The sequence below is a fragment of the Dendroctonus ponderosae genome, unplaced genomic scaffold, assembly GCF_020466585.1.
Source record: "Dendroctonus ponderosae isolate FM_Combo_2020 unplaced genomic scaffold, Dpon_F_20191213v2 Dpon_F_20191213_9, whole genome shotgun sequence".
In the NCBI taxonomy this organism is placed as follows: Eukaryota; Metazoa; Arthropoda; class Insecta; order Coleoptera; family Curculionidae; genus Dendroctonus; species Dendroctonus ponderosae.
In genome coordinates this window covers 4,260,144-4,286,572 of record NW_026019116.1, presented here as the reverse complement: position 1 = coordinate 4,286,572, position 26,429 = coordinate 4,260,144, and the positions used below count along the sequence as shown (strand labels likewise).

At 39.9% G+C, this 26,429-nt stretch overlaps 1 protein-coding gene across 2 annotated transcripts; it reads left to right on the top strand.

Annotated features, from left to right (window-relative positions):
- Positions 1–313: 313 nt before the first annotated feature.
- On the top strand, positions 314–22,433 carry LOC109541854 (discoidin domain-containing receptor 2). Of its 2 annotated transcripts, none has more exons than XM_048669818.1 (18): positions 314–580; positions 9,936–10,044; positions 10,542–10,648; positions 10,700–10,824; positions 13,185–13,332; positions 13,693–13,869; positions 14,512–14,651; positions 16,120–16,327; positions 16,546–16,666; positions 16,729–16,897; positions 18,518–18,596; positions 18,885–19,041; positions 19,173–19,424; positions 19,482–19,664; positions 19,801–19,893; positions 21,403–21,544; positions 21,601–21,750; positions 21,821–22,433. In XM_048669818.1, the coding sequence occupies exons 1-18, from the start codon at positions 484–486 to the stop codon at positions 21,971–21,973; spliced, it is 2,610 nt and encodes an 869-aa protein (XP_048525775.1). In that variant the 5' UTR covers positions 314–483; the 3' UTR covers positions 21,974–22,433. The 2 variants fall into 2 exon arrangements, with proteins under 2 accessions (XP_048525775.1, XP_019766409.1); XM_019910850.2 differs by having other exon boundaries at positions 315–580; positions 16,720–16,897.
- The last annotated feature ends 3,996 nt before the right edge of the window (positions 22,434–26,429 follow it).

Here is a 26,429-nt window from a genome sequence, read left to right as displayed (position 1 = left end):
CGTAAATGTCGCTAGCGATAACAAAACAGTTGAGTTTATTTCGCAATAATGTGTGTCGTGATTAAAATCTGGAAACATGGAAAAATGACATTTCGAAATGGAGGCAACGAAATTGCTGGAAATCATGCGAAAGGGAGCGGCGGTGGCGAATTAATGGAGATAATGCATATTTATAGCAATTGCTCGGATCCACAGAACGGATCAAACAACATCTTAAAAGCAAATAATTTAGAGCGTTTGATGAACTGGGAAACAGTTGGAAATGGGACTTTCCAGTACGCAAAGTCCGAGTGGCCGAATGGTCCAGTTTCTCCACTGTTTTTTTCCTGTTCCAGTTTATCTAGTTGCCTGTTGCGCACGTACACCCTGTCTCTGGATCGGGAAGCTCTGGCAGGACCAAAATCAGTTCAGTATTACGCGAGTGGTGCGTGAGAAACGTCGAAATGGCCGTCGCGACGGCGTCAACGTAACGCCGTGATCGCCATGACTACGTCTGGACGCCGCTTTTTTGACATCGCGGGTGCCACTTTGATCCTGCTACTTTTCGGCCATCTGTCGACCTTCCATGGACTTGAACTTGGTAGGCATCCAAAGGCACGAAAAATCCCACAAAAATCCATTTGCTTCAGGGCCCCACCAAAAAAATTTAATCCTCAAGTTCCGAAGAACTTCAGGGGAATTGAAATAAATAGGCATCTTTGATTCTTGGCAGCTTTGTCGGTATTAACGTTGTTCGTTTTTTTTTTGCTTGAAATGGCAAGCTCCGGAAAACAACAGCGAAACGCTGGCTATATTAAATTAAATTAAATTTTGGAGTAGGCGCTGGCAAAGTTCCTTCAAAGTGGGATTGCGAATAAATCTAATTGCACAACTAAAGTAAACTGATTAAGTGACTTTGTGTTTGCTGCAGACTGCGCACCGATTCCCATTGCAGATGGCACGTTATTTAACATTCTTGTCAGGCCTTGTCGGGGATTTGCATTGGATTTGTGAGGAAAAACGCGAATTTTCAGTTAACTCCCCTTGTTTTGTCGGATAAATTACCAAAGAAGGGTTACTTAGAACGATGAAACTTTAAACATTCAGCCACTTTAACTCTTTATTGAAGGAATAATTTGAGAGTGGATGTTGAAAAGGAACCAATTAATAGAGCGAAGGTTTTTTGAAACCTGTTTCATCTAACGGGTGAAGCCTTAAAAGGTCAGTAGTTTCAGAGCTCTGAGCGCATTGAGTAAAAAATGGCTCAACCATCTCCGAGATACGAGCCTTATTTTGCTTCTAGCCTTTTACAGGTTATCAATTCTGGATTTATTTTAAGGCATAAAGATGGCTCTCAAGAGTAGTGTGCGATTTTTTCTGGTTTGAGAGATATCGACTAAACTTTGCAAGTTTTTGCCTGTAGCTTTGTTGAGGTTAAGAATTTCTGGTAAATGAGGTAAATAATAATGAAAATACTGCCTTAAAAACGGTCTATGAAAATCGTTCTTAAGAGTTGTATGTAATTTTGCGCGGTTTTCTAGATATTGACCAAAGTTTGCAAGTTTTACTCTTATTTTGCTAGCTCCGCAGAGGTTAGGAATTTTGCAAAAAATATATTAAAGAAAAAGTAGCTCTTGGGCCGCTCTATCAAATAAGTTCTTTGTTCTCCTGACCGATTTTCAACGATTAATGCGAATTTGATGAAAATTTTAAATTTTCTGCGTAATTTTGCTTAGGTTAGGAATTTTGCGAAATTTGCAATAAACAACATTTTGCCCTGGAGGCGCCCTTGCAAAATGGTTTTTAGGATCAGTACGCGATTTTCAGCGGTTTTCGAGGTACTGAGGAAAATTAGCAATTTATGCGTAATTTTGATTCTAATAGGTTAGAAATTTTGTGAAATTTATAATAAAGAAAATTTAGCCTTGGAGTCACTCGAACAAAATGGGCCTTCGGACAAGTACACGTGTTTTAGGGGTTTTCGAAATATTGAGGAAAATTAGCGATTTTTTGCGTAACTTTTCTTCTAATTCTGCATAGGTTAGAAATTTTGTGAAATTTCTAAGAAAGAAAATTTAGTCTTGGAGCCGCTCTAGCAAAATAGTCCTTATGACAAGTATGGGTTTTTTAGCGGTTTTCGAGATATTCAGGAAAGTTTGTAATTTTTTGCGTAATTTTGCTTCTAATTTTGGACAGGTTAGGAATTTTGTGACATTTGTAATAAAGGAAATTTAGCCCTGAAGCCGCTCTAGCAGAATGGTCATTATGACAAGTACGSGATTATTAGCGGTTTTAGAGATATTGAGGAAAATTAGCAAATTTTTTGTGTAGTTTTGCTTCTAATTTTTCATASGTTAGAAATTCCGTGAAATTTTTAATAAATACAATTTTGCCTTGGAGCCCCTCTTGCAAAGTGGTCCTTAGGACAAGTACGCGATTTTTAGCGGATTCCGAAATATTGCAGATATAAACATTTACAGTTTTCTGGCTTATTTTGCTTCTAATTTTGCATAGGTTAGCAAATTCGTGAAATTTTTAATAAAGAAAAAAGACGTCTGGAGCCCTTCTAGCAAAATGGTTCTTAGGACTAGCACGCGATTTTTAGCGGATTCTMAGATTTTGACCAAATTTCGCAACCCTTCGTTATTTTACTTCTGACCTTGGATAGGTTAAGAATTTAGGGTAAACGTCAWTCAAGGAAATATGGCTCTCAAGCCGCTCTATAMAAATGTTCTTACAATTAGTACGTAATTTTGAACCGTTTTTTGAGTAAATGACAAAAATTTRTAACTTTTTGCTTCAATTTCCTTTTAACTTTCAATAGGCTAGAAATTTGAAATAAAAGTTGACGAATAAAACATAGATTTTGAACCGTTCTACCAAAATGGCCCTTAGAACTAGTGCGGTATTATCTATCGTATCCCAGTTCTAGACCAAAAAAGTGCAACTTACATTTTTTCCCTGAAATTTTGTAGAGGTTAAAAATTAAAAAAAACTTTCATTGCAAAAATTATACTCCTCAAAACGCTCTACCAAAACAGTTCTTAGCACTTGTCGTGTATTTCCAGGCGTTTCCGAGCTTTTAAGCAAAATGTGCAACTTGAGTCCGTTTTTGCCCCTAACTTTGTAGAGGTTAGAAATTTCTAATAAAACCTAATTAGGGAAAAACAATCCATAATACGCCTCATTAAAAAGGTCCCCAGGAGTATCCAGCTATTCTTCACTGTTCCCGAATTATGAAGGTTTTAAGCGTTTAAAAAAATGGATCGTGTCCCCCACCAACACTCAACGCAATGAAGATGGAACCAAATCAGGACATTTATCTTTAACATCAAATGCCTAGAATGGACATTTGGATGATTGAATGGAAAAACAAACAAGAAGGAATTCTCGATCATGGGAAAACCTGATTGCGGATGGCTTCTGAATTATTGGCGAATATCTTCGAACAGAGCGGCTTTTTCTATTTTATATAAAGCAAAATTGAAAGCAACGGGTTTTGCCGGTCTCCACAGACCCACAAGAATGAAGCCTTTGGCAAAGCGAGCGGCCGCATTCAATTCCACCGAAACACCATTTACTCCTTAAGATATTCTATCAATTCTAAAGCCATCGAAAAGCAGCGCTAAATAATTCAGCGCGAAAACAACGATCAGTTCGTCGGGAAATTCTTGTACGAATGCGAAGGCAATTTCCCCGACTTGTGTTTTATTCAAGTTCGTAGCTGGCAGTCGACACTAGGTAAATTTCCACCTTTCCACCGTTCCAACGCCTCTGGTCGGCTAATAATTTACATTATTAAGGGAAACCGGGCTGTGAAAAACGTTCCGCAGATGGGAAACGGTGGTGATTCACTGAATCACTGTGAACGATCAAAAAAAATTCCTCAAGTTCGCGTTCACAGCAGAAACATTCTAAGCACATGTCGGGATAGAAGGGGCGGCGGCAGCCGCCACTTAATACATTCCAGTTGAATTTTCCTTTGCGAATAATGGAGTCTGAAAGCTGGGGAAATTGGAACGTTAAGAACATGCAGCTGGAAGTTCCGCTAAAAACGGGCAGGTTTCATAAAGTCGCATGTCTGACGTTTTTAAACGTTTTATTATTGGCTTCGGATCGTTTAAACGGCCGAGAGTTTGCCGACTTTAAGCACCTCGATGGGAATAAAGTTGGCGAAAGTTGTCCGACGATGTGACAGGACGGAATTTGCCCGTTTTTTGCTCGTTATCCAGATCGACTCAATTGCAACGATCGCATCATATGAAATTTAAGCAGCAGCAGCAGCAGCAGTGGTTTGCAGCAAATGTTTAATTTTTCGCTTAAAACGTATATTTTTCTCGTCAAGTCGTTTATACCAGAACGAATCCAAAATAGTCGGTTTCTCAATTCGTAAACACTGTAAATTTACAGGATGGTCGGAAGAAATGGCTGAAGAGTCTATTTTGTCCTACCGCGTTTTACAGGGCTGTCTTCAAAAATTGTCTGTCAAAAATTCCCCATTCAAACCGAACATTCGCTACGAGGGTGTTTTGCATGCCATTAGATAGATAATAGTTGACTTTATTATTTTGTGCTGATGTCAGTTTGCTCTCATTCTTGTTCAATTTTGAGCGATTGTTCAAAATGTGAAATCTCTTCTTGTCACTTTTCTGATTCGACAGATTTCTTTCAAAAATTTCTCCCCCTAACAAGAGGACAGTTGAAAAGTCACTTTTTATGTAATTTGTTAGAGGAAATCTGGCTCTTAAATTCCAGGCAGTGTCACTTTGTTATAAATATTTTTGAACTTTTGGCGATTTTTCAATTTTTTATGTTGAAATTTTGATTTTTCACCTGTTTCCTACTCAAAGATATACCGATATAAAATTGGTTTCATGCTCAAAACTAAGCTCGAACCTCGATTATATCTGAAATGCGAGATTCTTCTATAGAGAAAATTAGAATCGAAAATTCCTGCTAGCATCATTTTGCTACCGCATCTCCTCAATTGTTGCCGATTTTTCAACAGAGGATGTTGCAAATTTCAATTTTTCCATTTCCCGTTCGACAGTTTTAATTTCAAAAATTAATTATTCAAAACCCCGCTCTAACATTAATTGTTACTTTGATTTAAGTTAATTGAATAGCAAAAATGAAACTAGATTATGACTAAAAGCATCAGTTTCGTGTCGATTTCTTTCGATTATTGGTGATTTTTCAAAATAAAAGTGAAATTTGAATTGAGAAATGAGTGTCTCAAAACAGATTTTTTCAAATAACTCTCCCTTAAACACAAGACAAACTAGAAAGTTACTTTGTATGCTGTTCTATAGATCAAATGTGGCTCTATAATTTGCCGCCAGTTTCACTTTTCTAGACAGTTTCCTCCATAGTTTCCGATTTTTTCAATTTGACTGTTGAAAGTGTGAAGTTTCTTCTATCGTATTCGACAGGTTTTCTTTCAAAAATGTATTGTGTACTATGTAAAGTAAAAACCGGCTTCAAAATTGCCTTTATGGCTTTTAGATTCGCCTTGAGTTTCCTCAATTGTTGCCAATCTTTTAAGCTGAAATATTCAAATCTTATTTTGTTTCGCTCAAGATTCGACATGATTTTCTTTAAAAAATTTTTGCTCTAAGAGGAGATCAGCTAGACACGCGTTTTATGTGCCTTTAGAGAGAAAAGGTGCCTCGTATAATTCCCGAGAATACCATCTTGATACTCATTTTGCGCAATTGTTAACAATTTTTTCAATTTGGAAGTTCAAACCTTAACTGATCGTCTTGACATGTATTTTTTCAAAAAATTGTTACTCCAAGGAGAGATCAGCTAGAACGTTGCTTTCCACGGCTTTCTATAGAGGAATTGAGGCTCTATAATTTCCATCAGTATCACTTTGCAATGCCTTTCCTCAATTGTGGGCGATTATTTAAATTTGAGTGCTCTAATCATAAGTTGTCTCGGATCGGAGAAGACGCGTTAGAACGTGGAAATATAGCTCTATAATTTCTGCAAGTTTAATTATCTAGTTTTTCCTCAACTGTTGATTTTTCAAACGGTCATTACAAATATGAATTCCTCAAAACGGCAAATAGTCAGAGTGGTTTTTATTACGCTTCTGCATAGAGCAAACTGCACTCTATTCGCTCTGAAAAATATTTTTCTTGATTTTTGGTTATTTTTTTAATTGGAGAGCTTTAAAAGCAACTTAGCCGGTGGCACATTGAACAAATTTGCAAAAATTCGTCACAATGCGTCATGCACCTCTGAAGATGCACACCGCTTGTGCTTGGAAAACGTCTCCACGACGATTGAAAAACTGGCGAAGCTCACCAGTTTCAAAGTATGGTTTTTGCCAGATGAAGCCAAAAAAAGACATTAATTGACTGCGAGAAATGAAGAGAACGGTGACCCCCGCTTTATTCAGTTACGCCACTAAACCGACATCATTATCCCCAAATTTGGACCTTTCCACATTCCGGCGTCAACAACTTGGGCTGTGTTTTTCTCTATATCTAGATATAGGCAAAGTTATTCTGGTCGAGTAAATAGATAAACCCTGTGCTTTGTGGGGGTGGAAGCGCGGGGGTGAATAAAACATTTATTATGTGGCCTATAGGCAGGCGGGAAAGGGTCGAAGGACCTAAAAGTCGAGCGCGAGAAGAAATATTTTCATGCTCGGTGTCTTTTCGACAAAAGCAACCGTATAAACCGGATAGTTTATTGCATATTGAAGGCACGGCGAAAATGCACCTTTGCCGCAGCTCAACTCGAAATACGGGTCAGTATATTTAGTTCTTTTCGTTGCTGTTTGGCGGAAAATGCTTCTGAGGGGATCATTTGGAAATTCCATTCATTCCTATTGAGCCCACCTGGTAATTTGTAATATCGGGGTGTCTAGGGGGAGGCAGCCTGCCATTGGCTCTGGCAGGCGGTTGCTATGGCGATCGGTATGAAAACAGCCAAACACTCGCATATACGGGGGACGCAGGGAAAAAATCAACTGCGGTCCTCCAAGCAAGTTTAATAGAATGTAATCTGTTCGCAAAGTTAAACTGGAGTTGGGACTAATAACACACGCCAGTTAACAGTCTAAACGACATTAATCTGATAACGGGGGCGTCCATTTTCGCGCGGACAAAGCTCCATAACGGCGTCGATTACCATCACAATGGCTCTAAGAACTGTTTTCGCTCCGTCTGCTGGATTTGGTGGAAAGCGGACGGTTTTCGGACTTGGGGCCACTCGGAATGCGTCCCGCCATTGCCATAAAGGCCTTTGTAATTCATAATTATCATCCGGAAACTATTTCGTTTAAGTAACGGACACATTTCACCACACTGGAAACTTTGGACTCGAGTGGAAATTGTTGCCGAATTGTGCCTGAAGCTGGGAAATGGCTGGAAAAGACGACTTTTTTTGGAAATTGAACGTTTGAAAAAGCGCACACAAACAGGCAGCAGCCGTTACAAAGCTGGCAGGATAATTTGTTGACCCTGACGGCTTAAGCCGGGGACCTCAGCTAATTCTCTTTGCTGTCCGGGATAATTATGGTGAATAATTCAGTTAGGCAGTTGGCAAAAGAGCGTCGGTGTTGCGGTAATTAAGATCATTCTCGTTCCGGATTGGACGGCAATTATTCGGATTAAGATGATTGTCATCGTGCCAAAAACATGCAAGCGAAATTGTGGCTGTCAAACAATACCTTTAAACAGGGTGGCGGACTTTCCAACCACCAAGAGTGAAAATTTATAATGAAGATAAATGGTTCTAATTAATTAGGGCTCTAAGGGCAAAAACAGAGAAATAATATTTCAATATCCGAACCCGCTTGAGATATTTTAATTACATTTTCCAGATGTCCAGAATAAACCAGTTTTCTCGTGACCTAGTGGCGCGCCTGCCGATAAGACATTTAGTATTTTTGAAGAAAAAAATGTTGAGCCATTGGTGAGTCGAAAATTATTTTCACACTTTCATTGCTTGTTCTATTATGGACAAAAAACCGCTGTTGAGTTTTGTTCGTAGAACGCACGGTTTTCGCGGAAAAAAATAAAAACTTGTTAATGCACTTATAAGAAGTATACTTTATGAGCATCACCCTGTATGTTAAGTTTATCAAAATCCTTCGAATCGTTTTCAGCTGGAAGGCATGAGAAATGCAACAAACTTATTGGAAAATACACTGAGAGCCTCTGGTCGGGAAAAATCGACTTCTGAAATCTTCAACCGTGAATATTTTTCGTATTAAAGACTCGAATAAAAAATGGGCATAATGGGAAGCTTAGGCCGGGGACAATCCGTTGAACTGAAAAAACACGCGATAACACTTTTTTAAAGGGTAGATTTTTTCAAAAAATATAAAATACTTCCAAATATCTCATATTTTATATCATTTTCAATTCGAGGAAGCGAGGAATGCAACGAGCTAATTAGACAACATGTCGGAAGCTTTAGCTCGAATCAATCGACATTTTGGGTTCATTTTAAGAGATTTCTGAGCGGTCACGATCTTTGACGATATGTTCTTTATTAAGGCTCGGACATCTTAAATATGCATATTAAGAGGTTTTTTAGGGCGGAAATAATCCATTTAGCTCAAAAAACACACATGAAAAAAATTAATTTTTTACCGAAATTTTTCAAGGTTGTGATTTTTTCAAAAAAATAGAAAAATTCCGAAAATGCCTGAAAATTTGCTCCATTTTCTACTCGAGGAAACGAGGAATGTAACGAGCTCATTGAAAAACACGCTGGAAGCTTCAGATTCGGATAAATCGAAATTTTGTCTTCATTTTAAGCGATTTTTGAGCGGTCGCAATTTATCCTGAGCGGTCCTTATTAAAGACTTAAATACATAACATTTGCATATCAGGATGCTTCTAAGGCCGCAAACAAACCATTCATGTGTAATTAAATTTTGAGTTTTGACCGACATTTTCCTATTATAATTCAAGAAATATCAAGTTTTTTAAAATGTCTCGAATTTTGTTTCATTTTTATCTCAAGGAAACGAAGAATGCAACGAGTTCATTGAAAAGTAAAACCAAGTCTTAATGACTCCTGAAGCCGGTACAAATTGTCCTCAACTTTGAAAATTTGCCAAAAATTGACGAAAATAGCGAAAAAAGCCGCTCTGGCAGAACTAGCAGAGCAGCATCTGCTCGATAAACCAACGTAAAAAGCTGCTCTATAATTACTCTCCATTTGTTGCAATTACTTTTTATTACATCGACGTACCAAAAATAACTCGAATTTAAAAAACGAGTTACATCGCTAAATTGGGACTCGCACGAGAAACGGAGCACACTTTCCTCACCAAAAATCCAAAAGACTGTAACTTCCACTTACTCCCACTTGGAGGCATAAATTTAGTTTATTTAAAAAATGTTTATAACTTACAAAGGTACGATGATCAGTTTCACTCACTAAAAGCCTCATCAATATTTCCGCACGATTCCCGCTCTACTTGCCACTAATTTTGGTGCGAATTTCACTCGATCAAGGTGCGAAATCCCCAGATTCACTCCATACATCTGGTGGTATTTTATTTCGAAACTAAGGCGATTTTTTATCGATCCCATTCGGTGGTTATTAGCTGAGAGCACGCTATTCGGGAATTTGCCAAGTACTTTACTGGTTTTGAACAACCCTCGAGCCACCCGGTATCGATCGTTAGAAAAATACTTCGATGGCTTGTCTATTATGTAAACACACTCGAACTGTGCCATGCTCGAGGCACGTTTAATGATCTCCTTATTTGCGAGCTGAAAACTGGGTGTGATGCGATTTTCTCTAATTTTCGAAGATATTTCAAGAAAAAATTGACCTTTGCACGTGGACTAGGAGCTTAATGGCATATGGAAAGTAGTTTAGATGGCGCAGCCATTTGTGTACCCATTGGGGTGCTCAAACCTTGCTTCCCACTATGGTTGGTTTTAGTGCGGGGGTTAATGTAGAATTCAATGCTGTTTCAGGTGACCAGTGCTTTCAACCATTGGGTTTGGAGTCTGGACGGATCCAAGACGCTGCCCTGACAGCCAGCAGCAGCTACGATTCAGGAAGCGTGGGCCCGCATCATGCCAGGTAATTTTTTGTTCGGTCACAATTTCCATATTTAATTCCGTCAGTGCTCAGATAAAGTCTCGTCGGCCGGAATCGAATCCTCAAAAACAACACGACGTTGCTTTGACAAGCGCTCTCTCCATTTCCAATCGGTTCGGACGCAAAGTACGAATTTACTGTCTGGCTGGCTGGCTGGGAGATTTCGCCATCATCCCCCCAGGGGCTGGCGAAGCAGGTGCATCGTAAAACGCCAAATTGTGGAGACAGAAACGAAAAACACGCTCGAATAGCGATTTCCAATCTGGCATTTTCTTTCAATTTCCTCTGAAAGACGTCGAATTAGGAAAACAGACACTGTTTGCCCTCGGTTTTCCTTCAACATTCGGGAAAATCAGTTAGCGATTTGTCTGTCTCGGCTTAGGAAATACTTGTTTTCAGTTTTGATGCAAGTAACTGATGAATCAATCCTTGAGCTAAGGGTAGTTGAGAAAACTGATTTTTTGGGGGGGCTGTTTCAGGCTGCGCAACAACAAGCAAGGAGGCGCTTGGTGTCCGCGTCATATGGTGTCCCGCAACTCCCGAGAGTACCTGGAAATCGACCTGGGAAAACTGCACGTCATCACAGGTAATTTTCCGCAGTTAATAATCTGCTTTTTTGGCTGACAATTTTTTTAAGGCACCAAAACTCAAGGGCGCTATGGAAATGGACAGGGCCAAGAATACGCCGAACAGTACATGGTCGAGTACTGGAGGCCCGGACTACAGAAGTGGGTGCGCTGGAAAGATCGCAGCGGCAAAGAGGTGAGTTTCCGTAAACATGCCCCCGGACTAGCGCCAGTCGAAAGCAGTTTTGATGGCAAGTGAGTTGGAAAAGTCCAAATGCGATTTTCAATGGACCAATTGTTTCCCAACATCGACGTTTAATCTGTTAATTAGCCCTGATAGCTCATTGGAAATCACGGCGGTTTTCCGGCTTCAGCCTGCGGTGTTTTGTGCAGTTTTCGAAGCTTTGTTCTGTTGGTTGGCCAGCGGCGTCACTTGTCAGCAGTGCTGAAAAATGGGGTTGTTGGTGTTTGATGGTTTGCTCCCGGACTAGTCTCGCTTGATTCTAGTCGCGTGGTAAAGGCGCTCGAGGAAAAACCTGGACTTTCTTTGTAAAAAAAACTGAAATACAGCCATCACTTCACTGAATCCGAATGGGAAAATCCATCGGCTAATTTGATTGTTTGTCTCGATAAATTGCGAATACAAAACGGTGCGCGCGTATTTCCAACGCCGTCCCCATTAAATTTATTTCCAAACATCGCCCATTTATCATATTAGCGATAAACTAGTAAAAAAATTGACGTTTTGTAGCGGAAACGAACGAATATCGGTTTACATTTGCGAATTTATTATTGAATGTCGGCTTTTTGCAATGTCATTAAATGGGGGCAAATAAATCGGCGCACGTCGGTTTTTCTCCATATTTGAGACGTGTGGGCTGCCGGCAGTGGAAAACTGGCTGGAAACCTCGATATTATAATAATTAATACCCGTACGGGCCATCTGCATGCACAAAAACCCCGGGCGGCATAAATTGAGGGACGCAGCTGATGTATATCCGAGCCCATTTCCCCGTATATTGCGGATACTGACCTACATACATCGTTCCGGAAAGATAACCATGATGGATCGTCCCATGGTATGCCAGATCTCCGTTGACATAAGATAAAAGTGCGAAAAAAGGCCGAAAAATTTTACTCGAATTTCGTTGTTAAATTGCGATCGTTCTTCAAATGTCCAGATTTGCAGGCAACTTCAAAGGCTTCACGCCGAAGATTTCATTTAGCTGAAAACTATTTGTCTGCCCTCGGACTATTGCTAATAGATCTCAAGGGAAATCAGAAGAAAGTTTTGAGTCATATCGCGCAAATGTTGATGCGCCATGTAATTTAATTTGCTCGTTATATTCTCTATCTATCTGAATTTTTTCACTATCTAATTTATATATGCAAAATCCAGCCTTCTAGCTCTTATTTCCGAAGAAGATTTTTTTTTTAAATACACAATAAATCACAGTTTTCAAGTGCAAGTTTGAAAAATAGACAAAAATTTCCAGCAAATCTATAAGTCCAGAAATATTAAAACGAATATTTTTCTATTTAATCGTGAAAAACGCAAGCTTTCAGCTTTTGGCCATTTCGATAGAGAATTTTTTGAAKAAAACYTTGCAATTGCGAAAAAGTCAACTTACAGTTTCAAAGTGCAAGTTTGGAAAATCGCTGAAAATTGAGAAAATGTTCTAGCAACTCTACACTGACACGGATGTTCGAGCAGAGTTTCAGTTATTTGATGATGTAAAGGGCAACCTTCTACCTCTTACCTCTTTCGAGGCAGAATTTGCTGAAAAAAACCTTTCTGAAAAACGACAACTTGCAGTTTATAAAAGTGCTACTTTGAAAAATCGTCAAAATCAGAGAAARTTYTCAAGCCATTCCAGAATTCCCTAMAGACGAAAACAAACATTTATCTATTTAATAYMTATATAAAAYTTTTGTTTTGAGAAACCCTTGCGAGTCTGAAGAACTTTTTTTGAAGAAATTTAAGTTTCCAAGTGCAAGGTTGAAAAATCACCAAAAATAGAGAAMATTTTCGAGAAAATTCACAGTAACAACAATATTAGGGGGAATCTTTCTCTATTGACTAATGTAAAAGGCAACCTGCTAGTTATTAAGCCTTTTGAGACAGAATTTTTCGGATATAACTTCTTGATTCTGAAGAAGAAAAGTGCAATTTTGAAATCGTTTGGAAAAACGAGCAAATCGACAATCACATAGTATTAGACTAAAGATTTATCTATCTAATATTGCAAAAATATCTAACCTTGTATCTATTATGCCTTTGGAGCCAGAATGTTTTGAAAAAATCTTGCGATCCTGAAAAACGGCAAAAATAGAGAAAATACCTTAGAAACTGCATATTTACAGGAAAACTGCATTGGGGTTTTCTCCATCAACTCACATAAACTAGAACCTCTTGTCTAATCTCCACTTTGAGTGAGGAATTTTTAGTGTTCATATGTTTAATTCTCGATTCTGCATCAATACTTGTTTCCGACCCATACTCCAGCTGTTAGTCTGGGGGCATGGGAAAAAAACTGGAAAGTTGTGTTTTTTCAGTTACTGTCGGGAAATAGCGACACTTTCACCATAGTGGAACAGACTCTGGATCCTCCGGCCATTTCTTCCAAGCTGCGAATTCTTCCCTACAGCGACCACGTGCGAACAGCCTGCATGCGCATTGAACTATCCGGCTGTCCTTGGATTGGTGAGTTGATTTCCATTAAAAAAATAGTACTTTTTTGCAATCCATGATTTTTTTATTCCATTGTTGAACATTGACCGGCGTTAAATCGGGACTTTGAGTTAAATCCTGCATCTGTATCAGCATTCAATCACGTTTGGCGTGAACTTATGGCCATTTATTGCAAATTAAGCCGCGATAGGCCCTGTCCAAATGCCTAATTAAGTTCGTACTGTTATTGATTTAAAGACCGTTGTTTAGCATATCGTGCCCTTCGGCCGGTCAGTCCCATAAATCTGCCTGCGCTCCATCGCTCTTCACGCGCTATTAGTGCTGTCTCTGAGCGCTTAGTTAACGTTAACAATGCGCTTTGCACTGTCTTAGACGGGCTGCAGAGCTACAGCATGCCACAAGGAGTGAAAAAAACCGATCTGGATCTCAGCGATCGCAGCTACGACGGCCTGGACGAGAATGGACAGCTGCTGCATGGGCTCGGACAGTTGACCGACGGCGTTAAGGGACAGGACAATTTTCGACTTGATATTAAAGGGCTTGGCAAGGGTGAGTGAGATTTTGACTTTTTCTCCCTCCACCAATTCCGGCCATTTGGCCTCCTACTACTAAAGGGCCGTTACCAAAGATTAGTTTTGATAGTCCATTGTTTAAAAACGGGGGTGTTTGAGCTTAAGCTTTAAGTCGCGTTATTAGTGCGCGAGTTAATGGCCGAAAAGTTTAGTAGCATGCAAGTGTCGGAAAAAAAGAAGCCGATAAATTTTTTTCAATAAACCGCCGTTTGATTTATGGCTCTTGAGCAACAGTTTGTGAGGGATCGGTTCGAAGAACTTTATTGCCTGAAGGGCCCGCCTTATCTAAATAATGAACAGATTCTTTACGACGCAATATTGGCCATAAACATGGTGAAACTACGGGCCCCACTTGCGCAGCTAACCATCTGCTGTTGTGTATTTTTTTCGTTTTTTCCCGGATTAAACTTCTTGCAAGAATGCTGGAAAATCCGGGAAATACCTGGGCACGAATCGGCCCCCATTCGGTCAGTGGTCAGTCAAGCGTGGGACGGGAACACTCGGGGTTGCAATTTGCCACTTTTCAAAAACCCAATATAAATGCAAATCCGGCAAAATTGCATCTCAAGTTGCCAAATGGCGGTTGTACCGGCATTGCCACATTGACTCATTGTTCCAGGATATGAATGGATTGGCTGGCGGAACGACACTCCAGGTTGGGCCGGACTTCCGCTCGAAATTCTCTTCGAGTTCGATAGAGTGCGCAACTTTTCCGCCGCCCATTTATACACCAACAATTGGTTCACCAAAGATGTACAGGTTAGCAGGGTTTTCATTAATCTTAAGCTGCTCCCATGGGGCTCTTAAGGATCCAGTTTAACCTCCAAAAAAGCAGGAGCCAAACTTGGTATATGTTACAACATTTTCGTTCATATCTCCAAAAAGATTGAAAATATCGCATTAGTTGTCGGGGGCTTTTCGATAGAGCGTTTCGGGGTCTGTCTTTTATTATTGAGGTTTGCCCAAAAATTCCCAATCTTTGGGAGGTTAGAAGCAAACTTAACTCGCAAAGTTAAGGGGTTGTTGAAGTTGACGAGAGCGGATGTCCAGATCGCTATAAGCGAACCTTTTTAAAAGAACATCTCTAGAAGTGTATTTCCTAACCTTTAAAACGATAGAAGCAAAAATGGCACGATTTGCAGAATTGCTGCAGTTTAAGATAGCGTATCTCCAGAACGCGTGAGAATAGCTGTGTTGTCATCAGCACCTTTTTGAACAAGCGCCTCAAGAGCTGGCTTTTAGCTTGGGTTTTGTTTGCAATTCCTATCCTTTAAAAAGTTGTCAGAAAAAATACGAAAATTTAAGCGACTGCTGAAGTTTAACAGCTCGTATCTCCAAAACGGTTGAAACTAGAGCTATTGCCATACGCACCTTTAAGAAAGAGCGTCTCAAGAACTGTCTTTTACCTATCTGACTTCATCAGCAATTTCTAACCTTCAAAAAGTTTTAAGCAAAAATATCAAAACTTGAGACCTCAGGCATCATTGCGAAGTCCTAGCAGTTCTTTTAACGTTTTAAATAAAGCTATTTCTGACGAATCAGGTTTCAAGTGTTATTCGTCCGACAGTTCCCAAATAGGTACGTAAAATCATCCGTAACCGAGCAAAAATTAGCAAGCGGATGGTTTAAAGTGAGCGGACGAAACAAGGGCGACTTGTTACACGCTGAGGGTTAAATCAATTTCAAGTATGAGGCCGCAGAAGCCGCCGAAGAGCTTTGAAGCGGTTCCGACGTGTTCTTAAGCATTCGCTTCCAAAGTTGAGAAAAGTAATTTTACGTGCTCGCCGCGGAGAAATTTCGGCTGTTTTACACTGTTTGAAGCTGCTGATGGTGCATACTTTCGCGTGCCCGACATTTCGTCGGGGGCGGCCCGCCCCAAATTGTTTTCGAAGCGCCGAGAGCTGATAAGAAAATTCGGAAAATCCAAATTCTCTGCTGCTGCTGCTGCTGCTCGCACAGAGAAGCGCCCCGTCATGTGCATTTAATAATAATTAGATTGACGTAAAGCCGCTGTTTATTTCCGAGTTAATAATTCAATTAAGCCCGGCTCAAAGGTATTATTACATGTTTTATTAAAATAATAACTGGGCTTATTTGGGAATGGCATCGTTATTGCCCTGGCCCTCGTTCGTGTCAAATTACTTTCACATGAAATGCTCGAATTGCGAAATTAATGCCTGCATATTTAAAGCCCAATCAAATGGAATTTGTGCGATTGTTCTTGCAGGTTTTCTCGCATGCCCGCATCTTCTTCAGCCTGGACGGACTCAAGTTCAGTCCGGAACCCGTTCATTTCTCCTACATGCCCGACCTGGTGATGGAGCACTCTCGAAACGTCACCATCAAGCTTCATCAGCGCATCGGGCGCTTTATGAAACTTCAACTTTACTTTGCAAGCCGATGGATTCTGCTCAGCGAAGTCTCATTTGAGTCTGGTAAACATTCAATTTCTTCATAATTTTTCGCCGATTTACATGCCTCCGGTCTATTTGTGTGGAAAGAAGCATCGAAGCGCACAGAGGCTATCCCGCAATCTAGGGCGTCATTGTATGCCAAAACTTTCTTCCCGCCGCTCTTACGCGTAGTAATCCGGGCGCAAATCCTCTATTTTGAGTCCAATCTTTATCTCACAATCTTGCTTTTTGGGGTTTAGGGTTGTTGATTGGAAACTTCACTACTGAGGCGGAGTTGGCGGCAACGCTGCCGGACTTCACGGAAAGAGAGTACGCCATTCAAGGAGATGAGGTCCAGACGGCGTCCAAAAACTCCGGCAGGTTAGCAGGAGTTTTATGTTGATTAAAAAACGCTGAATTCGAAAAACTTATAGAAACATCAGCCGAGTGAACGCGTCCGGGCAAAATCCAGCTCAGATCAAATCAAAGGGCTACATAGGCATTCTGATCGCGATTCTAACCGCAATAATTCTCTGCCTGGCTGCTGCGATCGTGCTAATAGTGCTGAAGAGCCAGAAGAGCAGGGCGGCGCTTACCAGCGACAACGAAAAGGTAAGTCGCCCCTCAGACGTGTCTTTGCCCCAGCAACAATACACGTATTTCTACGTTATCGTTGCGGGCCGAAGTTGAACGTGTTAATTTCCGTTTGCGGAAGTGTATCACACGGCCCGGGACTATTTAGATAGCACAACGGCCAGGTTAAATCGTCTATTGCCGTCATAATCTTATCTTTAAATGCGTTAAGGCGTCCCTGCCAAGCTTTGTTGCCTCATTATTGCCATATTGCGGTTTGGCGCAGCAGCTGAAACTTTCCCTCAGTTAACACCAATTGTCTGCGCTATTTGCAACCTGGCCGCAATTGTGTCCGCTCTCGTACTAATGGAAAGTAGTATGGGGGCCGTTGCGTTAATCAGCGCTGGGTTTATTTGCCAAGGCTATCGAAATTTATTTCCTTTTGCTGCGAGGCTGTTTAGTCCGGGAGTTAAGGGCGAACATTATCAGAAAAAATATTCGCACTTGCAACAGGAATGGCGGAGCCAAGCTTGATCTATTTAATGCCGGGAAAGGCATTAAATAGATTACGTTTTTGAAGACATTCAAAAAAAGACCTATTATTCTTGAAAATTATAGTTTCCAAGTGCAAGTTTGGAAAATCACCAAAAACAGAGAACATTTCTGAGTAAATGCACAGTTATGGGAATACTACAGTCAAGGTTTCTCTATCTAGTGACTCAAAAGGCAACCTTCTAGCTCTTATCACGTTGGCAATATAATTTGTTGAAGAACTCGGCTAAAACGATAACTAAAGTTTGAAAACCCCCCAAATACAGAGAAAATATTAGAACAACGATTTCTCTATTATATGACGTCAAAGGAAAAATTCCAGGTCGTATTTACTTAAATTAAAAATTAAACAAAAAATGCGATTCTAAAAAACCATATCTTACAGTTTCAAAGGGTAAGTTTGGAAAATCTCCAAAAATTGCGCAAATTTTAGAACAAATCCAAAATTACAGAAACATTAGAGCGAAAGTTTCTCTTTTTAACGTCACGGAAGTCAACTTTCCAGCTTGACCTTTTACATTTTTGAAAACGAAATTTTACAAACAAAAACTCGCAATGCTGCAGACCCATAATATGCACTTTTAAATAGCAAGTTTCAAAAATCGAGAAAAGTGTTGCCAAAATCTACATTTACAAGAAAATTAGGGTAAATATTGCTCTATTTAGGGGTGTATAAGTCAACCTTCTAGCTTCTATTCCGTAAAAGACACAATTTTTTGAACATTCCTAAAAATTCTGAAAAACCATAAGTAACAGTTTGAAAGTGCAAGTTTGAAAAATCACCAAATATAAAAAAAAATTGCGAGCATATCAAGAATTACAGGAATATTAGATTATGGTTGCAAAGTGAAAGTTGCAAAATAGAGCAAATTTTTGAGTAAATCTACCTGGACAGAGAGCGAATTTAAAGCGAACATTTTCTTTTGAGTGAGGCTCTTTAGTCTGGGAGTTAAGGGCAAAAAAATGCGTATTGTCGAGTTGTTCCAATCGAATCTGTAAAAAGTTTGGGAAATAACGAAATTTCAAACTCCAACCACACGCTCGAGAAATTCTCCGCCACGGTTGCAAAGCATCGAAACCATCCCTATCCAAAGTTATTTTTTCCAGATTGCTGTTGATGAGCAATTAAAAAGTGGGGCTGCGCCCCAAGCCATGCCACCGTCACCAGCGTTTTCCAACTACGCAGGTGAGTGGCCCCAATTTTTCGCAGTTTCGACCAATTATAAGGCCGATTTAAGCCAGAGATTCGCACCCAGAACTGAAACAAACGAGGCCGCATAAGTTTAATCTTTAAATTAACTAACGGCCAAGTTAACCGAATGATATATTCACCCGAGGGATAATTAATTTCTTGTTTGTGCGGACTTAATGCGCTCTTTCGTGGCGGAAGCAGTTTGCCACTGCTAATCCATATTTAAGGCCCGGATTTCGAATCATCCCGAGTTTTTTGAGTTGGTTCGTGGATGTTTTTCAGATATTCCCGATTTGGTTTCGAAAAGTCGGCCCACTGTTGGTGAGGAAGGGGCGGCACTTTTTCTCACTGATCCACCGCCAGTACCGCCCCCACCTCAAAACTACTACTCCAGGGAGGAGATTTCCGGCTTGATTTCGCACTCGGGATACGTTTTGAGGTAGTTTTGATCAACAGGTTTTGATAGTTTAGTAGCATTTGAGGCATGAGCTGGAGAAACTGCACGTAATTAAAGGAGGAAATGGAGAACGCTCAAAATCACAAATATTCAGGCAATGTGAATTATTCCAGATCGAGTTCACGTTCGCGTTTGATGCTGCCGCTGAGCCCCCACATGGGAGCGGTGGAAAGCAAAGTGGACACATTTTCGATTAGGAAAATCTCCAGTGAAAAATTGCGGGTGATGGAAAAAGTGGGAAAAGGCCACTTTGGGGATGTGCACTTGTGCGAAACGACCGGAACGCCTTTGAGCGTTAAAGGCGAAGCGACTTTGTGCGTGCTCTACACTCTGGAGGACGCCACTGCTTTGGAGGCGTTCAAGCGGTGAGTTTCCCAGCCCCCCGATGCACTTTGAGGACGCGTTTTTGCCTCAATTTCCAGGGAGGTGAACCAGCTGGCCAGATTGCATGATGAGAATGTGGCCATTGTGCTGGGAGCCTCATTGCAAGAGCCTTCTTACTATGCGGTGCGACAGTACGCACATTTGGGCGATTTGTGCCAGTTTTTGCAAGATCACGTAGCGGAATCCACGAGCGCCGTTGCCAGTAATGCCCGCATATTAAGGTAAGTGCCCGAGCTTAACAATCAGCAGCGATTCCAGAGGCTTAGACTTTCCATGTTTTATTCAATGGAATTTGCGCGGATTCATCCACATTCATCGATTAATCCTCAGTCTGTAGCTGCCGACTTTTCTTTCCAGCTATGGTTGCCTAATTTACATGGCCACCCAACTGGCCTCTGGCATGAAACACCTGGAGCAAATGCAGGTGCTTCACAAGGACTTGGCCGCCAGGTGAGCAGCCTTTTTTCTTATTTTCAACGATTATCCCTCAAAAGCGCCATGATCGTTCTTGGCCGGGAAATTAATTGGATAACTAACGCCCGCTGTTAAGAGGCGCGACTGATTTGCCCCGGAAAATATCAGCGAACTAATTAAATCTGCCGGAAATAATGGACGATTTCGTATATATCAAGGGGGCTAGAGTGCAAACAGCACAGCGAATGCAAACAACTACAACCACTCTTGGGCTCATTTTCCAGTTAAAACACATTTGCCCCCTACTAAAAAGAGCGATTGTTTAGTAGTCCGGGAGCAAATCGCCTGAGCTACTACCTACTATAGAGCAAGCTATTACTTGCTCTAAATGTTTCGCTACTCCATTCGCTCGATCTCTCCACGTATATTCATGGAGAATAATTAGGAGTTTTCATTTGGACGACAGCGAGAAATATACACCGGTTTACGCAGCTGTTGAACTGTTAATAAGTCACAGCATTGAGATGTAAGCGTCATTTTAACTCTAATGGATTGCAGGCTGTTTAAAATGGGAATTAACAGTGCGTGACATACGCTCCCTGATTCCTCGATTAATGGAGACCTCTTCCATTATTTACTGTTTTCAATTAGATGAATTCCAAGTGGAGACGTTTCTCAACATTTTTAAGAGCTTTTGAGAATATTTAGGCAAAAGCGGTGTTTTTTCTAAGGGATTATTAGAGGATTGCCAACCTCTAAAGAATGGGGCCAGCGATTTGAAAGCATATCTGGAAAACGGCTGAAAATATTTGAACGAGTGCAAGGAGCTTTTTGATCAAACGTTTCGCGATATTTTCCTCGTCACGCTAAATGCAAATTTGCATAAAAATTTACTGTAAAAACCAGCAAAAATTGGACTCTCGGAAGCGGTTGAACCTATTAGACTGTTCATAAGAACGTTTTCAAAAGTGGCATTGAGTGCTATATTTTCTGTATTGGAATTTATGCACGATGTCTAACCACGAATTTTGAATAAAAAATCAGGAAATATTGCCCATTTCGGTTTATTTCGAGAAAACGGTTGGAAATACAGGAAATACTCGATTGTTCACAAGGACGTTTTTGGTAGGTTGGTTGCGTTGAGCGCTATCTGTTCCTAGTTGGAATTTTTGCAAAATTTCTAACGTTAAGAAAGTTACAATAAAAAATTGTGAAAAAAAGTTTCAATTTTCGGTGCATATCGCGAAAACGGTTGGAAATACGTAACGAATTTGTGCACGATTTTTAACCTCCAGGAAATTAAAAGTAAAAATAAACAAAAAATAACGTGAACGATTGAAAATATTCGGGCACAGTTTTTGTTCATAAGAATAGTTTTGATAAGCGCATTAAAGACTATATTTTCCCTATACGATTTTACGCAGAATTTTCAAATCAACAAAGTTTGAAGCAAAAAAAGACGCAGAAATCGTTCGAAATTTCAAAGTCAGAAATTTGAGCTTTCCTTTCCAGCTTTTCTCGGTTGCCAAATTTAATAAATTACAGAAATTGCCTGGTGGATCTGAACTACCAAGTGAAAATCTCCGACTTGGGCTGCTACCGGGACGCCTACAGTCAGGACTACTGCCATTGCAGGGGTAAACATCCGCTTCCATTGCGCTGGATGTCCTGGGAAAGCGCTCTTTTGGTATGACTTGTAAAAGCGAAATTTTTTAAGCGACTCCCGCCTTATGGGTGTTGCAGGGCACATATTCCAGCAAAAGCGACGTCTGGTCTTTTGCGGTCCTGCTCTGGGAGATCCTGACCTTTGCCAGGGAGCAGCCTTTTGAGTATTTGCCCGACGAAAGACTGCTGGAGAATTTCTCCCATCATTACCAGAACGATGGTCAGCAGGTGAGAAATGCAAACCAGGAAAATGGAATGCGATCAGAAACCTTTAAAACTCCTGTCTGGCTTGTTGCAGATGTACCTGAACGTGCCGCACATCTGCCCGAAAGAGATTTACGACCTGATGATGGAGTGCTGGAACCGAAACGAGTCGGACCGGCCGACTTTTCGCGAAATCCATCTCTTCCTGCAGCGAAAGAATCTGGGCTTTAGCGCGCAAATTCACTGACAAAAACTACGCGCAAAGCTGCTGACCTGCTACGACAATAATTACCGCCGTTTAAGAAACTCGTTGCGTTCGCTTGAAAAAAATTGAAACCCCCGAATCCCCGTTTTCCTTGACACTATTTAAGCCCTTCCCTTCTCTGCTTAGTGCCTTTTTACCTAAACTTGCCCCCATGTACATTGCCTGATGACGGCCGGACGGGACCGCTAACCGAAACGTTGCCACCATCGAATTCATTTGCTTTGTACATAGATGTAAATTGATACGGCTTTCGCAGCATCACGACTTTAGCCACTAGTTTGTAAATAAGACGTTTGTAAATTCTTACTACTGGGCGTTTGTATTTAATATTATTATTATTATCATTATTATTAATAGTTACCTTATAAGTATGTTAAGCCTGGATAGAGCGGCTAGCAAATTTAGGTACTTTGGACCAACGAAAATAAACCTTTATTAACAAGTTCTGTGTTGGTTTTCTATTCTTTTAACCCGCGCCAGATAACTCTGACAAAGGTAGCTCATGAAGATGGCCTTTTTATTGAAGCCGAAACGTTCCTGATAAGACAAGGAACGGGGTTGAATGGCAGATGCATTTCGCTGGTTTGGGCCTTAAAGGAATGGGAAATAACCTCTAAAAAAATGGGAGCCAAACTTCATATAAAAGAGCACCAACAATTTAAAAATATACAATTCCGATGTGGAAAACGCTTGGAAATATCGCAATTGGCGACAAAGGATTCTAATAAAACGTCTCCAGCTCTACATTTTCCTCTTCAGGTTCAATATAAGGTTGCCAATTTCCAGAAAGTTAGAAGCAAAATAAGACAAAGATGAGGATTTTATGTATCGGACTATTTGGACAAAATTTTCAATTCACAATTAGTATTTACTCAAAATTTCCAACTTCTAAAAAGTAAGAGGCAAAAAATGACCAAACGACAGTGGCAATTTTACCTAACGCGTTCTGCAAAGCTTGAACTTAAGTGAACTTCACGAGTTTTTTTTTTATTAGTTTTAATAGGAATTTGTCTGGAAGTAAGGGAGCTAATCAAGAGCCTTTTGCAAGTATGTGGTTATTTTGCACTTCAAATAGTGGAGAAACATTTGCCAGCCACCAATAAGAACTGAGAGCGAAGCCAATAAAAGACCAGCCCTCTACCTGATATTGGAAACCGGAAATTCTGGAATTGATTGTCCGAAAACGATATTTTCCTTCCTGTTATGACTGTGTATTGGATTCGGGCTCATATTGGACGATCCGCCCGATCCGACAGTGAAACTCTGAACGACCGAAAATGGAAACTCATCGGCCTCGAGGCAAACGAGCGTTAAATTTGCGGCCAATAAGCGGGTTCAAAAATTAAATTTCGCACCGCTTTGTTAAATCTGACCTCGGCGATTATTTATTAGGGTGAAAAGTCAGGGGCTCCAAATCTGCGTTAGCAGTTTATAAATTGGCTGGGAAAACGAATTTAAAAGCCATCTTGTAAACAGACGCTGCCATTGATCATGTACAGCGCTCCAAATCAGGGGGGGCACCGATTGGATTTATGCCCAACCCCCATCTAGTTATGAGTCGCTTTATTAAAAGGGGCAGCTGCCAGTTTAATTGGAGAATTTATTGGCTGGTTTCTACAAAAATTAGGCAACCATCATCAGACCGAGGATTGCCTCAAAGCCGTAAGGCAATATTTATGAAATTTTGGCTGGAAGCCCTCAAATTAATCGAATCGTTTCCCGTCAGGGCTTATCCTGTTAACGTCAGCCGTCTCTTAATTGTCCGGCAGAGAGAAAAGCAAAATCAATTACGTGACTCGCGTCTATAAACTCGATTAATCGGAAAATAGCAAAGTTTTCCTCAAAACTTTGAAAAATCGGCCCTGAATAGAAAAAACAATCAACGATGGTGGCAGACTCGGACGTGGTTCGTTACCTTTAAAGTGCCACTAATGGGGCGGGCACGAAGTTAATTTTATAAATTTTATATGTGACTCCCCCCAGTCAGATTACATAAAAATTCAATGTAATTTAGAAAAGTGCCGCTTAATACCTCACTTCGTTTAGGTTTGCGCTAATTTAAGGTCCGATAGACTTGTCGCTTACGGTCTTTGTGTTCTCTGTTTGCTGATTGGATTAGACCGTTTGCTCAAAAAGAATTATAATTTTTATTGTGGCTACCAGCCGTCAAGCCGAGTGCTTCAAACCATTTGATTGAAACCAAATTGATTTTTGTGCTAAAGAATCGAAAATTGAATTTTCGGGTTCTTATACTGTCGTTAAGCTCGCTGTAGATTGTCTCAAATCGCCGATTTTACATCATTCAAGTGCTAGAAGTTTGTCSTTTTATATATTTTYATGTATAGACTGAGTGAATTAATTCCGTTTTTTTCGAAACCAGTACGAGAACCGAATTTATTGTCTTACATAACGGGTTTGACAWTTTTTTTCAAAAAAATATTACCCCACGACGAGACCAGATAGAACCTTGTTYTTGATGTTCTGCCAWAGAGGAACTGTTGCTCTATAATCCCTGTTGGCATAATTTTGCTTTTCCTCWATTCGGGGTGATTTTTCAAAATTTGTCTTCARAAACTTCTCCCTCAAAGAGGAKMCCAGCCAGAAAGTTAATTTTTATGMCACTCTATACAGACAACTAATATCTATAATTTGTGCTAATCTCACTTGGCTACAGTTTTTCATCAATTCTTGGTAAATTTTCAAAAAGTTTCAATTTCCAAAGTCTTACTCAGAGACCAGACCATGTAGAAAGTTACTTTTAATGAGCTTTGCACAGARGAAATGTAGCACTATAATTCCTACTAGAGTCGCTTTGCCACACTTTTTCTCCAATTATTGACGATTATTCRAATCCGGATTTTAAAACCTTACTTTGCCTCGGATCAGGTTSGAGTGTAATATCTTCAGAAATTGTTACTCAAAGATGAGAGCAGCCAGAAAGTTGGCTTTGATGCTCCGGTATAGAGAAAACRAGTTTTTATAATTCCTCTTAGTATMATTTTGTTATAAGTTTGTGTTCAACTGTRTGAGTTTTTAAATTTGAATGTTCGAATCAGAATTTGTCGGGTATCAGATTCGACAMGTTTRGCCYCAAAAAATKTCCACCCAAAAAGGAGACCAGCTCAAAAGTTGCTTCTAATAGTTTATGGCCACAGGAAATATAATGCTCTAAGTCCTGCTAGTGTCGCTTTGCTACACATTTTCTTCGATTTTCATATCGGATGCGACCGGTTTATTTTCTCAAAACAGTCTCATTTAAATAGGCGAACAGTTAGAAAGTTGCGTWTAATGCCGTTTGATGGAGCAAAAATKSCGCCATAMTTCCTGCCCGTTTCACTTTTCTAGACCTTTTCKTCAATTGATGGCCATTTTTCTAAAAAACTTCGACTAAAGAAAATAGYCAAACGGAAACCTTCAAAAACTGGTGGCATGCGGTAACTCAAACAAGACAACGCATTCTAATATAACGAACACAAGTGAGGCTAAACAAGGAACTCAAAACCAAGTAATGGGAACAAATTTGAGGTTTCAAGACGACAAAGACCCGAAGGAATCTAATGTTTCCCAATTATGAGTTTGTATGAATTATGAATAAATTTGAGATTTCAAGATGGCAAAGACCTGAAAGATGATTAATGTTTCCCAATTATGAGTTTGTATGAATTTTAAATCTGTTGTCTCGCCGAAACGATATAAAACATTTTATTTCACACTGACTGAAACTCAGGAAGGAAAATAAAATAATAACAATTACACGCAGTCMAGAAAATAAATCAAATCACACAAGACAAGATAAAATTGTTGTCTCTGAGAACAGCAATAGYGAAACAGAAGGCCTGTGGAATAAAATTCAAATATCTATAACCTGCGTCACAGAAAGAGAACTACGACCGGATAGCATTGTAAAAAGCCAATCAAATTTTCTATTGGAGCTTATGAAAAAAATGATGTGCGTCACGGGACGCTCGACAGAAGTGATAACTTCATAAATTGTTTAACGCATGATGGCAATAATAATTTTATTTTATAATTTTAATATTCGTGTCAGTCTAATAATTTATAAATGGATCAGGAATAGGTAAAATTTAATTGAATTTCCTTTTGAATGTAAAATATCTTTTATTTGCATCATTTAAGATTCTTTAACGAGATGTTGTACATATTGTTCTTCTTGGGTTTGTGTAAACTCTTCTTCTTGAGTTTCTGTATGTTTTGTCGCAATTTCTTATTTGCTTTTATAATCTTTGACGTTCAGCAGTAGTTCGTGGTTGATGAAAGCTACTTTGAGTTGATCTATTACTTAATGCTCCTTTTTTAGCACGAAATCGTTTCTGGTGTTCACTATTACTTAATACTTTTCGCATTATAGCATGTTTTTGTGACTGCTCTTGTGTATGTTGTTCATGAACGTCTGCTACAACTTGTATCTGAATAGGAC